At 47.2% G+C, this 16,842-nt stretch overlaps 1 protein-coding gene across 1 annotated transcript in view; it reads left to right on the top strand.

The window, feature by feature from the left end:
• The window catches only part of glra1 (glycine receptor, alpha 1), a 74,050-nt gene that overhangs the window by 56,605 nt on the left and 603 nt on the right, over positions 1–16,842 (top strand). Inside the window, exons 5-9 of the mRNA XM_056438897.1 lie at positions 371–594; positions 1,493–1,575; positions 2,254–2,391; positions 5,788–6,002; positions 9,916–10,062. Coding sequence (XP_056294872.1) covers positions 371–594; positions 1,493–1,575; positions 2,254–2,391; positions 5,788–6,002; positions 9,916–10,062 — 807 coding nt within the window. The remainder of the gene's footprint in view (positions 1–370; positions 595–1,492; positions 1,576–2,253; positions 2,392–5,787; positions 6,003–9,915; positions 10,063–16,842) is intronic.

Genomic DNA, 16,842 nt, shown 5'->3' with positions numbered 1-16,842 from the left:
ATTCAGTAACGTAACTTAAATACGTTAAATGACAAATACATTTAAAACAAATTGTTTTAACCTACAAGCCCGTGTGCGAGGTACGCCAACAACGCTACTTCCTTCGTCTGAAAATCTGTTTGCGAGACATCTTCATATTTTTTGTGTCCTTTCAAAATAAAATTCCGTCCTCACAGGAAACTCAGTAACGTAACTTAAATACATTACATGATAAATACATCCACATTTTTTTGTTTTAACCTATAAGAAGGCGCCCGTGTGGCCGCCGCACTGCATTCTGGTCCGCGTCCCGCTCCCTGGACCCCGTCTGAGGGTCTCCTGGTCCTCTGAGTCAGGGTCCAGGTCCTCAGGCGTCTCCCCCTCCCCCCAGGACTACCGGGTGAACATCTTCCTGCGGCAGCAGTGGAACGACCCCCGCCTGTCCTACAGCGAGTACCCCGAAGAGTCTCTGGACCTGGACCCGTCCATGCTGGAATCCATCTGGAAGCCCGACCTCTTCTTCGCCAACGAGAAGGGCGCCAACTTCCACGAGGTCACCACGGACAACAAGCTGCTGCGCATCTCCAAGAACGGCAACGTGCTGTACAGCATACGGTGGGTGGGGGGGGGGTCTCCTCCTTCCTCTCCTCCTCTTCCCCCTCCTCCTCCTACCCCTCTCTCTCCTCCACTTTCTCTTCATCCTCCTCCTCTTCCTCCTCATACTCCTCCTTCTCTTCCTCCTCCTCCCTCTCCTCCTCCTCCTTCTCTTCCTCCTCCTCCCTCTCCTCCTCCTCCTTCTCCTCCTCTTCCCCCTCTCCTCCTCCTCCTCCCTCTCCTTCTCCTCCTCCTACCCCTCCCTCTCCCCCTCACTCTCCTCCTCCTTCTCCTCCTCCACTTTCTCTTCCTCCCTCTCCTCCTCCTTTATTGCCTCTCCTCAGCGGTTAGTATTCTAGTGGCGAGTCTGATCCGTTATCAACCTCCAGTTCTCACCTTCGTGAGATGAACCCTTTATAGACGTCATCGGGAGAAGAAACAATGGACGAAGCTGAGAGAGAGAGAGAGAGAGAGAGAGGATGGAGAGAGAGAGAGGATGGAGAGAGAGAGAGAGGGATGGAGAGAGAGAGAGAGGGATGGAGAGAGAGAGAGGGATGGAGAGAGAGAGAGAGAGATGGAGAGAGAGAGAGATGGAGAGAGAGGGATGGAGAGAGGAGAGAGAGAGAGAGAGGGATGGAGAGAGAGAGAGATGGAGAGAGAGAGAGATGGAGAGAGAGAGAGATGGAGAGAGAGAGAGAGACATCTGTGGAGGCGTCATCGTGTGTAACACTCAGCATCCTGTCGGGACGAACAATGTGCAAACACGGCAAAATATTGTACATCAGGCCAAATGTGTGTGTGTGTGTGTGTGTGTGTGTTTGTGTGCGTGTGTGTGTGTGTGTGTGTGTGTGTGTGTGTGTGTGTGTGTGTGTGTGTGTGTGTGTGTGTGTGTGTGTGTGTGTGTGTACGTGTGTTACAGAATAACACTGATCCTGGCCTGTCCCATGGATCTGAAGAACTTCCCGATGGACGTCCAGACATGCATCATGCAGCTGGAGAGCTGTGAGTCACACACACACACACACATATACACACACACACACACATATACACACACACACACATATACACACACACAAACATATACACACACACTCACTAGATCAGTGGTTGAGCTCTGTGCCATCAGTGTCTAATTTAATATATCATCAATACAATTAAGGTTTATTAACCTACTCCTCTCTCCTCTCTCCTCTCCTCTCCTCTCCTCTCCTCTCCTCTCTCCTCTCCTCTCTCCTCTCCTCTCCTCTCTCCTCTCCTCTCTCCTCTCCTCTCTCTCCTCTCTCCTCTCTCCTCCTCTCCTCTCTCCTCTCCTCTCTCCTCTCCTCTCCTCCTCTCCTCTCCTCTCTCCTCTCCTCCTCTCCTCCTCTCTCCTCTCTCTCCTCTCTCCTCTCCTCTCTCCTCTCCTCTCTCCTCTCCTCTCTCTCTCTCCTCTCCTCTCCTCCTCTCCTCTCTCTCTCCTCTCCTCCTCTCCTCTCCTCCTCTCCTCTCCTCTCTCCTCTCCTCCTCTCCTCTCTCCTCCTCCTCTCTCCTCTCCTCTCCTCCTCTCTCCTCTCCTCTCTCCTCTCCTCCCTCTCTCCTCTCTCCTCTCCTCTCTCCTCTCCTCCTCCCCTCCTCCTCTCCCCTCTCTCCTCTCTCCTCTCCTCCCCTCTCCCCTCCCCCCTCCCTCCCCCCCTGCAGTCGGCTACACCATGCACGACCTGATCTTCGAGTGGGATCAGAAGGGAGCGGTGCAGGTGGCCGACGGGCTGACGCTCCCTCAGTTCCTCCTGAAGGAGGAGAAGGACCTCTGCTACTGCACCAAGAACTACAACACGGGTCAGTGCTCCATCTCTCCGTCTGTCTTTCATTCTCCATCCCTCCATCGTTCTCACGTCTTCATCTCTCTCTCTCCTCCCGGTCGACGCTCAACTCTTTTATTTTGCTCATCAACCCATCCGGGTTCTCTCCCTCCTTCCTATTGGCTTTCTAAATGTGAGAGAAAGAGAGAGAGAGAGAGAGGAGGAGAAGAGGAGGGAAAGAGAGAGAGGGATGGATATTTATGTCTAATGAGCGGAGGAAAGATCTAAATTCAGAGTCTTGTAGACGTGGTGACGTGATGCATGAGTCAGACTTTGGATTTATTTTTTTCCGTGTAAGAATTCCCTAAATATTTCTGTGACAGGTTTAATCCGTCACCAGTAGGTGTGCCCCCCCCCCCCCCCCCCAAGCAGCAAGGATGAGCAACTCTGTCTCCGCTCCTGCTCTCTCGTCTTCCGTCCGTCCAGCTCCTGTATGGAGACAGACTCCCAGATACACAAACACTGATTGTCATCAGCTGGACTGATGACAATCAGTTTGTTTCAGCCACTAACTCAATAATATAATTTTTTAGAAGTTTTATATGTGTACATATTGCATTTATATATAAAAATATGTTTCCCTCAAAACATAACTGATATTGCAGTTTAGTTATATATTATATATTATATATATATATGTACATATAATATATATATTAAATGTATATAAAATATATTATATATATATATATAAATATGTTTCCCTCAAAACATAACTAAGAGTGCAGTTTAGTTATATATTAAATATATATATTTAATATATATATAATATATATATTTAATATATATATAATATATAATATATATAATATTTACATATAATATATATATATATTAAATGTATATAAACTATATATATATACAATATATATATATTACATTTATATAAAATATATATAAAATATTTATATATATTATATATATATTATATATATATATATTTAATATATAACTAAACTGCACTCTTAGTTATGTTTTGATGGATTTTATTTTAAACGTTTTTTTCTTTCACAAAATAAAGTCGCAGGAAGCTCCTTCTCCAACCCCAGTGTGTGTGTGTGTGTGTGTGTGTGTGTGTGTGTGTGTGTGCAGCAGGCTGATTAGTTCACATTCTGTCCATCACTCACTCCGAGGCTGACGGCTGCTGTCGCCTCCGAGGAGATGGACGATCCACCTGCAGCCCGAAGCCTTGACACACACACACACACACTAACATACACACTCTCACACACACACACACACACACACACAAACATACACACACACACACACACTAACACACACACTCACTCACACACGATGGGGTGATAATCCTCCTCTTTGCTCTATAAGTGCTGTTCTCTCTGTCACTGATCCCACATCAGTCTCACGTGCGCGCCCTTATACGGTGTTTCCTGTTTCAAAGACAAAGGATCTTTAAGGAACTTTCAGTTCACTTCTTCATTTTATTTTATTTATGTTGTATTTAAACTGATATCACACATTACACATGTGCCTCAGAGGGCTGCCTGCACACGACACCCTGACCTTTGACCTCACACCGGATCAGGAACCACATGGCTCATGTTCCTGGTTGAACTGCATCAGGGCAACTTGCTATTGTTGTTGTTGTTGTTGTTGTTTTATTAAAGTCATGGCGTTCTTAGGAACTGACTGACGAGATCCAGTGAGACCAGATCTTTTCTTCACATGACTTCCTGTTTCACTGCTCATCTCTTATGACTCCTCTGTGAGTGTGTGTGTGTGTGTGTCTGTCTGTGTGTGTGTGTGTTACATGAGTGAGTGTGTGTCTGTGTGCACACGCCTCGCTGCTTCCCAATCAAGCATTAAGAGGGAATTAAGGTGTCGTTTCTACTCCGATTATCTGCAGTCAATTGAGAGAGAGAGAGAGAGAGAAGGAGAAAGAGAGAGAGTGCGAGAGAGAGAGAGAGAAAAAAAGAGAAAGGGAGAAAGAGAGAACCCCTAAAGCCAAAAACACCAGACCTGTCAATCACCTTGTAGCCCCGCCCCTAGAGCCAAAAACACCAGACCTGTCAATCACCTTGTAGCCCCGCCCCTAGAGCCAAAAACACCAGACCTGTCAATCACCTTGTAGCCCCGCCCCTAGAGCCAAAAACACCAGACCTGTCAATCACCTTGTAGCCCCGCCCCTAGAGCCAAAAACACCAGACCTGTCAATCACCTTGTAGCCCCGCCCCTAAAGCCAAAAACACCAGACCTGTCAATCACTCGTGTCGCTCTGATTCGCCTGTGACTTGCACACAAGAGATGTCTTCGTCGTCTTCGTCGTCTTCGTCTCTGTTTTCTCCTCCCCCCCCCCTCTCTACCTCTCTGGATCACTCCTCTAGTGAGAACGTTTGTCTCATCAGCTCCACCTGTTTGTTTGCTTCCAGAGGACGAGAGTGATGAAGACAAGGGGGGGGGGAGAGGGGGGTAGACAAGAGGGAGTAGGGGGGGGGAGACAAGAGGGAGTAGGGGGGAGACAATAGGGAGTAGGGGAGGGTACAAGAGGGGTAGGAGACAATAGGGAGTAGGGGAGGGGTAGACAATAGGAGTAGGGGAGGGGGAGACAATAGGGAGTAGGGGGGTAGACAATAGGGAGTAGGGGAGGGGTAGACAATAGGGAGTAGGGGAGGAGACAATAGGGAGTAGGGGAGGGAAGACAATAGGGAGTAGGGGAGGGTAGACAATAGGGAGTAGGGGAGGGGCAGACAATAGGGAGTAGGGGAGGGTAGACAATAGGAGTAGGGGAGGGGTAGACAATAGGGAGTAGGGGAGGAAGACAATAGGGAGTAGGGGGAGACAATAGGGAGTAGGGGAGGGTAGACAATAGGGAGTAGGGGGGGGAGACAATAGGGAGTAGGGGGGGGGTAGACAATAGGGAGTAGGGGAGACAATAGGGAGTAGGGGAAGACAATAGGGAGTAGGAAGACAATAGGGAGTAGGGGAGGAGACAATAGGGAGTAGGGGAGGGAGACAATAGGGAGTAGGGGGGAGGGGGGGAGACAATAGGGAGTAGGGGGGGAGGGGGGGAGACAAGAAGTACTCCAAAGAAGTTGCAAATTAATTTACTCCCCAAATAGAAATAATTGGCTCCATGAATTCGTGAGTGAGTCTTCGTCTCGTTATGAAGTGATGACCTCTTCCTCTTCCTCTTTCTTTCCCTCTTTCAATGAGAATAGATTCAATATCCATCGTCCTCGATGCTGTGGGCGGAGCTTCCCCAGAGGGGCGTGGCCTGGAAGCGTCCAATAAAAAATGATCATTTCACACACGTTGCAATAGTTCTTGATTCTCTACCACATGGGTTCCTTCTTCCATCCGCCTCACTTCCTCCTCGTCTTCCTCACGTTAATGCCCCCCCCCCCCACAGGTAAGTTCACCTGCATCGAGGTGCGCTTCCACCTGGAGCGCCAGATGGGCTACTACCTGATCCAGATGTACATCCCCTCGCTGCTCATCGTCATCCTGTCCTGGGTTTCCTTCTGGATCAACATGGACGCCGCGCCCGCCCGGGTGGGGCTGGGCATCACCACCGTGCTGACCATGACCACGCAGAGCTCCGGCTCCAGGGCCTCGCTGCCCAAGGTGAGGCGATCAAACGCACCTCGTTCTGCCACGGAGCCCCAGGAGCTCACGCCAAATGGTTTCTGGAGGAAAGTATTTCAAAGCCAGGCAAGCTGCTTCCTGTCTTTATGCTAAGCTAGGCTAATAGGCTGCTTCCTGTCTTATGCTAAGCTAGGCTTATAGGCTGCTTCCTGTCTTATGCTAAGCTAGGCTAATAGGCTGCTTCCTGTCTTTATGCTAAGCTAGGTTAATAGGCTTTATCCTCTGTTTATCAAAGCTAGGCTAATAGGCTGCTTCCTGTCTTATGCTAAGCTAGGCTAATAGGCTCCTTCCTGTCTTTATGCTAAGCTAGGCTAATAGGCTCCTTCCTGTCTTATGCTAAGCTAGGCTAATAGGCTCCTTCCTGTCTTTATGGTAAGCTAGGCTAATAGTCTTTGTCCTTTCTTTCTCCAAGCTAGGCTAATAGGCTCCTTCCAGTCTTTATGCTAGGCTAGGCTAATAGGCTCCTTCCTGTTATTATGCTAAGCTAGACTAATAGCCGCCTGACTCCATACTCGATGCTGAGATTCTTTCCAGGAAAATTTATAGTATTTCCCAATGATTACGGTTATTATTGGACGTTTATAGGTCAAAATGATAAGATTTAAAGAGGAATTATATAACGTATGGACAAAAAGAGGGAATGATGAATGAAGAGGAAGAGAAGAAAGAAAACGTCGGACTCATTGTGGTGAAGGAACACCGAGAAAGTTCAAAGAAAACAAGATATGAGAAAAATAAAATTAAAATTTAAACACCAGTAGAATCATTTCCTGTGAGGGATTTTCAGATTAAAGGGAGGAAAAAATAATAATAATAATAAAAAAACAGCCAGACTTTGCGTGAGCTAGGATTGTATATAATTATGTCCGGGGATGCTGAATTCCCCAACACACACACACACACACTCACACTCACACACACACACACACAGTGTTTGTTGACATTAGGTGCTTCATGCGTTCTAAAAATTGAGCAAGTGAACCGTGATTCCTGCAGTTCAGCTGTCACAATAATGATCACACAGCACAGCTGAGCTTAGGTGGGCACACACACACACACATCTGACTGTGTGTGTGTGTGTGTGTGTGTGTGTGTGTGATTGATAGTAGTGGCGCACACTTCTAAACACACGCTCGCCTCACGGAGGAGGGATGAAGCGTGTCGGGCGAAGGAGGTGAGGAAGGAGATATTTAAAGCAGATGACGTCATCACAATAACACCTTTAATGAGGCTGCGTGTCCTCCAGGTGAACCTCGTCTTGACTTTTATTCCCTTTGTCAGAGCGATGAATCTAAAAAAATGTAATGAGAACAATTTAACGATCAAAATAAGTAAAAAAGCTTCTTTCAGCTTCTTTCTGACATTCGGGTTCTCGAGCTGTAATTGGGAGTAAAAACTAAACGTCCGTCAGGAAATGAGCTGATTGGAGACGCGATGTCCGACCCACGCTCCCTCCTTCGACCGCTCCGCTCAGCGGGTCACTTTCCCAGAATGCATTTCCTTTCAGAGAAGTAACGCGTGTGTTTACGGAGTGAAGGGGAGATTAAAGGTCGTTTCATTTAAAGAAATAAGGAAATGCTGTTGCCTGGTTTGAATCCCAATTTATCGGTTTCATTTTTCAAACAAAACCAAAAATAACATTAAAGATCAAAAGAAAATTAATTTGTTTAAAAATATTTCGATTTATGTTGCAGGAAATAAATGCCCCAAAAATATAATGCTTATTGTTAACCATTTCACACAAAGGAAGAAGGGGCTGTTAAAATCTGTTTTATGTATATTTTTTATTTATTTATTATTTTTACTCCCTTTATTTTTGTTATAATTTTTAATTCAATATTTTTACTCCCATTACTTTAGAAATTATTTTTGTAATTATTTTTGTTATTATTTTTGAAATTATTTAAATTCATTATTTTTACTCCCATTAATTTAGTTATTAGTTTTGTAATTTTTTTGTAATTTTTTTCATTCCCATTATTTGTGTTATTGTTTAAGTTATTATTTAAATGTTTTATGTTTTTCAAAATTGTGTTAACTTATCTGTTACTATTCTATTATTCTATTGCCTCTCTTTCTATTCTTCTGCCTCTCTCTCTCTCTCTCTCTCTCTCCCTGCCTGGTTGACCATCAACCCGAGTGAACCAGTTGACCGTTTAGGCCTCAGCGGCTCTGATGGGAGGGTAGGGGCGGGGGGGGGGGTCGTCCCCAAGATAACTGCATCAGACTCGGCGTGGAGCGAGCGCGCCTCCCACTGAGGCCGATGATAAGCGGCGCCGTGTGCGTCTGTGGAAGCGACCCGGAGTCGTCTTTTCATTGGATCCTAAGCGGCCGATTGTGGGTCCTCTTCCTCGTCTCCGAGCGGGATCTCCGTCTCCGGCTGGAACGGCGTGTTATGACAGGCCGGGCCAACGCACTTGAATAATGTCACTCGGCGGGCAGATAGCAATCAGACAATGATCCAACCAGACTCCATTTAGCACTTTATTATCTGGATGGCCCGAACACGTCAGAAGCTGCTGACACCCGCCGAGCTGATGCTATCGCCGCCGTGTGGATGTTCCTCCATCCGCCTGACAATCGACTTTAATTATATGCACCTAGATCACCTGGATGTAGTAACTCCTTCCAGCCACAAGGTGTCCCACTCCAACAGTGCTTTAACGTCTGACCCGCCTTAAACCTGCATTCTCTCTACTGACCACCAGGGGGCGACTCTTCTGGTTGTATAGAAGTCTATGCTTCATGTGTTAAAGCTGCATTCTCTCTCCTGACCACCAGGGGGCGAGTCCTCTGGTTGTATAGAAGTCTATGCTTCATGTGTTAAAGCTGCATTCTCTCTCCTGACCACCAGGGGACGACTCCTCTGGTTGTATATAAGTATTTGTGTCATGTGTTAAAGCTGCATTATCTCTCCTGACCACCAGGGGGCGACTCCTCTGCTTGTATAGAAGTCTATGCTTCATGTGTTAAAGCTGCATTCTCTCTCCTGACCACCAGGGGGCGACTCCTCGGCTTGTATAGAAGTCTATGCTTCATGTGTTAAAGCTGCATTCTCTCTCCTGACCACCAGGGGGTGACTCCTCTGGTTGTATAGAAGTATTTGCTTCATGTGTTAAAGCTGCATTCTCTCTCCTGACCACCAGGGGGTGACTCCTCTGGTTGTATAGAAGTCTTTGCTTCATGTGTTAAAGCTGCATTCTCTCTCCTGACCACCAGGGGGTGAATCTGGGCGAATTAGTTGTACTCAACTCCGCCCTTTCGGGTCACAACAAAAACATGATGGCGACGGCCGAAACGCCAAACTCAAGGGCTTCAAAGCCATATGACTGGGTTAACTGGTTTAACTGGGTTAACTGGGTTAACCAGCTGACCAGTTGTTGTGTTATCTGCACCATGACCTGGTTGTGAGTCTTTTGTCCTCATGGTTTCATATTAACCCTCAGAGAAAAATCCAGATGGGACTAAAGTTCCTTCTTGTTAGCTGCAGGGAGGAAATCGTTCCTGACAGACCAGACGAGCCATGCAGAAGTATATATATATATATATATATATACAGTATATATAAATAAATTATTCACTTCAATTAGGATTCATGCATCGCATTAATAAGGAAACTAGTAGGAGACTAATGCGCACGCTTAATATAGAAACGTCCATCCTCAAATGTCATTTATATCTAATACGATTTGATTTGAATCCAGAGACCAAAAAAATAATCTTTTTTTTACAAGTTTTATAATCAGAGCACAAATTATTATTCATTTGAGGATTTGAGTAAAGAAACATTTTTAAAAGCGGGACGCAGTTTTCTGAACCGAGCTCTGTCTTTCCACTCTGACTCCTCCCCCTTCTCCACCCTGACTCCTCCCCCTTCTCCGCCCCTCCACAGGTGTCCTACGTCAAAGCCATCGACATCTGGATGGCCGTGTGTCTGCTGTTCGTGTTCTCCGCCCTGCTGGAGTACGCCGCCGTCAACTTCATCGCCCGGCAACACAAAGAGCTGCTGCGCTTCAGACGGAGGCGACGGCACGAGAAGGTGAGCACCTCCGTCACGCTCACAGATGGTTGAAAAAACCACAAATGTTTTTTTTTTATGGGATGGCAGTGGAGATCGTCTTTGTGTTTTCATCGTGATAAAAACGTGTTGAGTTTGTCGGGCGGTTGCCGGGGCGATGCCCGGACAGCGTCTACACGAAGGATGTGGTTTTGGGGTTGAAATCCGGGCTCCTGAAAGATTCCCTCCTCGTTACCGGGCAGAAACACATCAAAGTTTCATGAGCACGATTAAAAGCCGAGCCGAGTAATGGATCCACAAGGAGCGGAGGAAAAACAAAAGAAGAAAGAAATTCTCAACGTTCAAACTTTTGTTTATGAAAATTCATCAGAGTCTGACTTTAGTCTTTAGTCGTGGTGAGAATGTCCTCGTCTGTTGAGACTGACGTGGCCAGTTTGTCATTTGTCTTTATTAACGTAGTAGCGCAATGTAGCAACGCCACGTAGCAAAGCCACATAGCAATGCAACGTAGCAACGCAACGTAGTAACGCCACGTAGTAACGCCACGTAGCAACAACACGCTTTTGATGTAATGAAGATAAAGTGGAGGCCTGGATATGTGTCAGTTTATTTAATTTTCCAAAACCGATCTGGATATATTTAGTAAAAGTGACAAAGCACAAAGTCAAGAGTGTAGAGATGAATCGGAGCTTTTTCCTTTTTGTCTTCTTTTTTCTTCCTCTACTTTCTTTCGTCGGTTTTGCCTTTGAAGCGTTTAATCAATCAATTCTACGCGTCCGGTCGGATTCATCAGCCCGAGGCTGCTGCTCTGAATAAGGAGTAAAGTTGTCCGGCATGCGGGGAATACTGAAGAGCTGGATGATTGTGAAAGCACCAGTGTGTGTGTGTGTCTGTGTGTGTCTGTGTGTGTGTCTGTGTGTGTCTGTGTGTGTGTGGAGGTAGGTAGAGGGGGAAAAAACACCCACAACAATGCAACAATGAGCCTCCATTAAACAATCCGTCCAGTCCTGGACGTGTGTGTAGGTGTGTGTGTGTGTGTGTGTTTGTGAGAAATGGAGAGTGTATATACAGCCGGTGACCATGCATGAGTGCGTCTGCGAGTGCTGTCGTGCGTGTCGCGGTTGGAGGGCATGTGTTCGTGCCGCCGCGGCTGCAGCTGCTTGATTGAGTTTGACACGTTTTTGTGTGTGTGAGCATGTTCCCGTCTTTCTGCCTTTGTGAGGACCGCGAGTCCTTTCAGGACCGGTGAGGTGACGCGGATCCCGTGAAGCGAGCACCCTGTGCCAGGAGGTCCAGGGGTCGGCTTGAGGATTGAGTTATGTTCTCCTGAGATATTTACACGTGTTGTTGTCGCTGTCTTTCAATCTTTAAACCAATCCTGAAGCAAAGATGCTAAATTTTACGCATAACAAATACTAAATGTTCTGTTTATGAAGATCATGTGTTATGGTCAGGAAGCTCCAGAACACAAACTAAACAGACCTCAAGATTGGTTTTGTTTTTTTTAATTATAATTTAGAAAATATATAATCACAAATTAGCGGTTGTAATTTATTTTGTTCCTTACATCCTAAAAAATTATTTTATTTATTTATTTTATTTATTTTATTTATTTTATTTATTTTATTTATTTTATTTATTTTATTTATTTTATTTATTTAATTCCATACATCCTAAAAACTCTCTACTCAATAAATAATTAATAACTATACAGCATTAAATTGAATGTAGTAGGCTAAAGCTCAAACTGATTATAGTTGCCTATATTTTACATAAAATCTTCTACTAAGCAACTAAATCAATTTAATTGGCAGAAATATATTTTTTGTGTCTTCATCATAACTTTCATCTGTGTCCACCGTTGGACTAATCTCACGTCCACTTTGGAGGCTCCTGCCCCTCATGTTGGGAACCTCCCATCGGAGGTTTAATGGCACCAAATTAAATTTCCATGTTCCACAAAAAGGGAAAAGGAGTCACGAGCTTTATGAAAAAGTATAAACGCTAAATCCTACTGTTGTAATCCCAATCCCCCCCTCAGGTGAATCAGACTCCGGTCGTGGGCTCAGGATTGACCCACATCCGGCACGCCGAACCTTTAGCATCGCTTTATTTATTTGGGGGGGGGGGGGTTATCCTGTGACACACGAGGAAGAATGAGGCCGCCGGTCTGTTGCGTAACTCCACTTTTCGTAAAAAGCTGTTTTCACAGCTGAGACCTTTTTTTATACTTTCACTTCTGTCGTTGTCGTTGTTTTGTTGTTGTTTTCAAGTCGCGTTGCTGGAGGTGAATTTATGGAAAAAGATCTGCGCTTCATGTTTACTACGGCTCGCTCCTCGTGACTGACGGCTCCGCCTTCCTCCAGGTGCGTTCAGGTGACCCCGGTCTGTTTTATTCATGAGGCTTCGTCTCCCTTCAGAGGCGGTCGTGAGTGAATTCACACTCAGGCTTTTCTTCTGCTTTTTCACACCCGAAAAGCACATGTTGATAATTAAATGTTCAGGCGTCATCGTCACGACTGTCAGGCGACTCCGAGGAGAGCGGCAAACCTCCGAGAGACGGAGACTGAAAGTGGAAATTAATATAAAAACATGTTTTATGCAGAATGAGGAGACAAGAGGACGAATATATCGACTTTGTTTAAGTAAAAGCTCTTCCTGCAGGAAGAAAAAACATTCACAACAGAACACTTTAGTTTCTTTCCTAATTGCAAAGTAGCCTTTATACTTTCAATGTCACACATATTAGATGTAATGCTCTGTTACATAATAAGAATCCAAAGCAAGTTTAAAAACGTATTTTATATTTAGGGAGTGAGGCATTAAAGAGAGGTAGCTTAGCTTAGCTTATCTTAGCAAAGATAGAGCTGCACCTTTAAATGCACAAACTAAAATCACGTAAAGAAAGATTTATCTCAATTAGATTTTCTTTGTAGTTCACGATAATAAAATAATAATATATATATATATACACGACGTACAGCGGAGCTCAGTGAGTCACTGCTACAATACAATACAACATGCTGTATTATTATATATATATATATATATACAACATGCTGTATTATTATATACAACATGCTGTATTATTATATATATATATATACAACATGCTGTATTATTATATATATATATACAACATGCTGTATTATTATATACAACATGCTGTATTATTATATATATATATACAACATGCTGTATTATTATATATATATATATATACAACATGCTGTATTATTATATACAACATGCTGTATTATTATATATATATATATATACAACATGCTGTATTATTATATATATATATACAACATGCTGTATTATTATATACAACATGCTGTATTATTATTATATATATATACAACATGCTGTATTATTATAAAGTGAAAATGGATTTTAAAAAACGAATCACAATTTGAATCACAAAGTGTTTGTGGCGTTGGATCAGAGCGACGCTCCGGGTCACAAGGAGCGGCGGAGGAGGAGGAGGAGGAGGAGGAGGAGGAGGAGGAGGAGGAGGAGGAGGAGGGAAGAAAAGGAAGAGAGAAGGGAGGAGGAGGGAACAGAGGGAGGAGAGGGAGAAAAGGAGTGGAAAGAGGGAGGAGAAGGAAAGAGAGGATGGAATGAAGAGAGAGAGGAAAGGGAGGATGAGAGAGGGAGGAGAGCTCTGGTCCTGCCACTGTCGAGGCGGAGCGACAGCCCCCCCTGCTGGAGCAGAGAGGTAACTGCAGGGCATCAGATCAATAGCGCCACTCATCCTTGAAGGATGGGCCCGCCTGGCAGAGAGAGAGAGAGATCCTCCCTCCCTCCATCCCTCTACCCTCCCTCCCTCTACCCCTCCCTCTACCCTCCCTCCCTCCCTCCCTCCCTCTACCCTCCCTCCCTCTACCCTCCCTCCCTCCATCCCTCTACCCTCCTCCTCCTCTCCCTCCTCCCTCCCTCCATCCCTCTACCCTCCATCCCTCTACCCTCCCTCCCTCCATCCCTCTACCCTCCATCCCTCTACCCTCCCTCCCTCTACCCTCCCTCCCTCCCTCCCTCCCTCTACCCTCCATCCCTCTACCCTCCATCCCTCTACCCTCCCTCCATCCCTCTACCCTCCCTCCCTCTACCCTCCCTCCCTCCCTCCTCCTCTACCTCCCCCTCCTCTACCCTCCATCCCTCTACCCTCCCTCCCTGCTCCCTCACCTCCCTCCATCCTCTACCCTCCCTCCCTCCATCCCTCTACCCTCCCTCCCTCTACCCTCCATCCCTCTACCCTCCATCCCTCTACCCTCCCTCCCTCTACCCTCCATCCCTCTACCCTCCATCCCTCTACCCTCCCTCCCTCCACCCCCTCCCTCCTCCCTCCTCCCTCCCTCCCTCACTCCCTCTACCCTCCATCCCTCTACCCTCCCTCCCTCCTCTACCTCCTCCCTCCTCCTCCTCCTCCCTCCCCTCCTCCTCTCCCCTCTCCCTCCATCCTCTACCCTCCTCCCTCCCTCCCTCCCGCCCTCTACCCTCCATCCTCTCCTCCCTCCCCCTCCTACCCTCCCTCCTACCCTCCATCCCTCTACCCTCCCTCCCTCCTCCCTCCTACCCTCCATCCTCTCCCTCCTCCTCCTCTCCCTCCATCCCCTCCCTCCTCCTCCCTCTACCTCCATCCCTCCTCCCTCCCTCCTCCCTCTACCCTCCATCCTCTACCCTCCATCCTCTACCCTCCTCCCTCCCTCCATCCTCCCCTCCCTCCCTCTCCCTCCCTCCTCTACCTCCATCCCTCTACCCTCCATCCTCTACCCTCCTCCTCCTCTACCCTCCCTCCCTCCCTCCCTCTACTCTCCATCCCTCTACCCTCCATCCCTCTACCCTCCCTCCCTCTACCCTCCCTCCCTCCCTCTACCCTCCCTCCCTCCCTCCTCTCCTCTCCTCCCTCTCCCTCCATCCTCTCCCTCCTCCTTCTCCCTCCCTCCCCTCCTCCTCGTATTCCTCCCTCCTCCTCTACCCTCCCTCCCTCTACCTCCTCCATCCCTCTACCCTCCCTCCTCCCTCTACCTCCCTCCCTCCTCCATCCTCTACCTCCCTCCTCTACCTCCTCCTCTCCTCTCCCTCCTCTCCTCCTCCTCCCTCCTCTCCCCTCCATCCCTCTACCTACCCTCCTCCCTCTCCTCCCTCTACCCTCCATCCCTCTACCCTCCATCCCTCCCTCCCTCTACCCTCCCTCCATCCCTCTACCCTCCCTCCCTCCCTCCTCCTCATCCCTCTCCCTCCATCCCTACCCTCCTCTACCTCCCTCCATCCTCTACCTCCATCCTCCCTCTACCCTCCATCCTCTACCCTCCATCCCTCTACCTCCTCCCTCTCCTCCCTCCCTCCATCCTCCTCCTCCTCCATCCCCTACCCTCCCTCCCTCTACCCTCCATCCCTCCCTCCCTCCTCTCCTCCCTCCTCTACCCTCCCTCCCTCTACCCTCCCTCCCTCCCTCTACCCTCCCTCCATCCCTCCTCCTCCCTCCTCTCCCTCCTCTCCCTCCCTCCCTCCCTCTACCCTCCCTCCATCCCTCTACCCTCCCTCCTCCTCCTCCCTCTCCTCCTCCATCCTCCCTCCCTCCTCCCTCCTCCTCTCCTCCCTTAAGGGTCCCTCTACCTCCATCCCTCATGAACATCCTCTCCCTCTCTATCATCCCTCCTCTGTCTGGTTAAGGGTGAGTCGTTCATTAGTCATGAACATAATGAATCACCTGATCATCTGAGGGCCGAGGTTTCTGTTCCAGTCGCTTCTTCTGTCTGGCTGCCGGGCCTCTTCCTCCTCTTCCTCCTCCTCCTCCTCTTCCTCCTCATCCTCTTCCTCTTCCTCCTCCTCCTCCTCTCTTTCTCTCCGTCCTCATTGCGCCTCCTCCTCACGTCTCCTCCTCCTCCACATTAATCACATGGCAGGACGAATAAAGCGAAGCATCTGTAATAGTTTAGCTGAAGGATTGGCCAGCCAGTCGGCTAGCATCTGTGACTAACCGTGCCAGACGGCCTAACCGTGTGTGTGTGTGTGTGTGTGTGTGTGTGTGTGTGTGTGTGTGCGTGTATGTCTGTGTGTGTGTTGAGAGTCATGGATGGCTTGGTGAGGGGACACAAGGCTATACATGGATCTCTAGCTGGTGCTCCAGCATACAGGACTGTCTCAGAAAATTAGAATATTGTGATAAAGTTCTTTATTTTCTGTAATGCAATTTAAAAAACAAAAATGTCATGCATTCTGGATTCATTACAAATCAACTGAAATATTGCAAGCCTTTTATTCTTTTAATATTTAATATTTTTTTAATTGCATTACAGAAAATAAAGAACTTTATCACAATATTCTAATTTTCTGAGACAGTCCTGTATACACATCAATGTGTGTGTGTGTGTGTGTGTGTGTGTATGTGTGTGTGTGTGTGAGCTGCAGAGGCTTTGCGTCAGTCGTTAAGTTCTGCTGCTGTTGCCATAAAACAACAACTTTAAAACGCTCCTCTCTCCTTTACCCACAATGCACTGGGAAGATTCCCCACCGATAGACTTCCCCCACGGGGGGGGGGGGGCACGATATTAATATCGTGGGTGTTGTTTTGACGTTGAAGGGAACACACACACACAGACACACACACACAGACACACACACACACAGACACAGAGACACACACACAGAGACACACACACACACAGACACACACACAGACACAGACACACTCAGAGACACACACACACACACACAGCCTCTCTCACACACACACACACACAGCCTCTCTCACACACACACACACACACAGACACACACACACACAGCCTCTCT

Source organism: Pseudoliparis swirei, chromosome 19 (genome assembly GCF_029220125.1).
Source record: "Pseudoliparis swirei isolate HS2019 ecotype Mariana Trench chromosome 19, NWPU_hadal_v1, whole genome shotgun sequence".
NCBI classification, from domain to species: domain Eukaryota; kingdom Metazoa; phylum Chordata; class Actinopteri; order Perciformes; family Liparidae; genus Pseudoliparis; species Pseudoliparis swirei.
The sequence above is the reverse complement of the archived record's forward strand: the minus strand, read 5'-3'. Positions and strand labels throughout refer to the sequence as shown.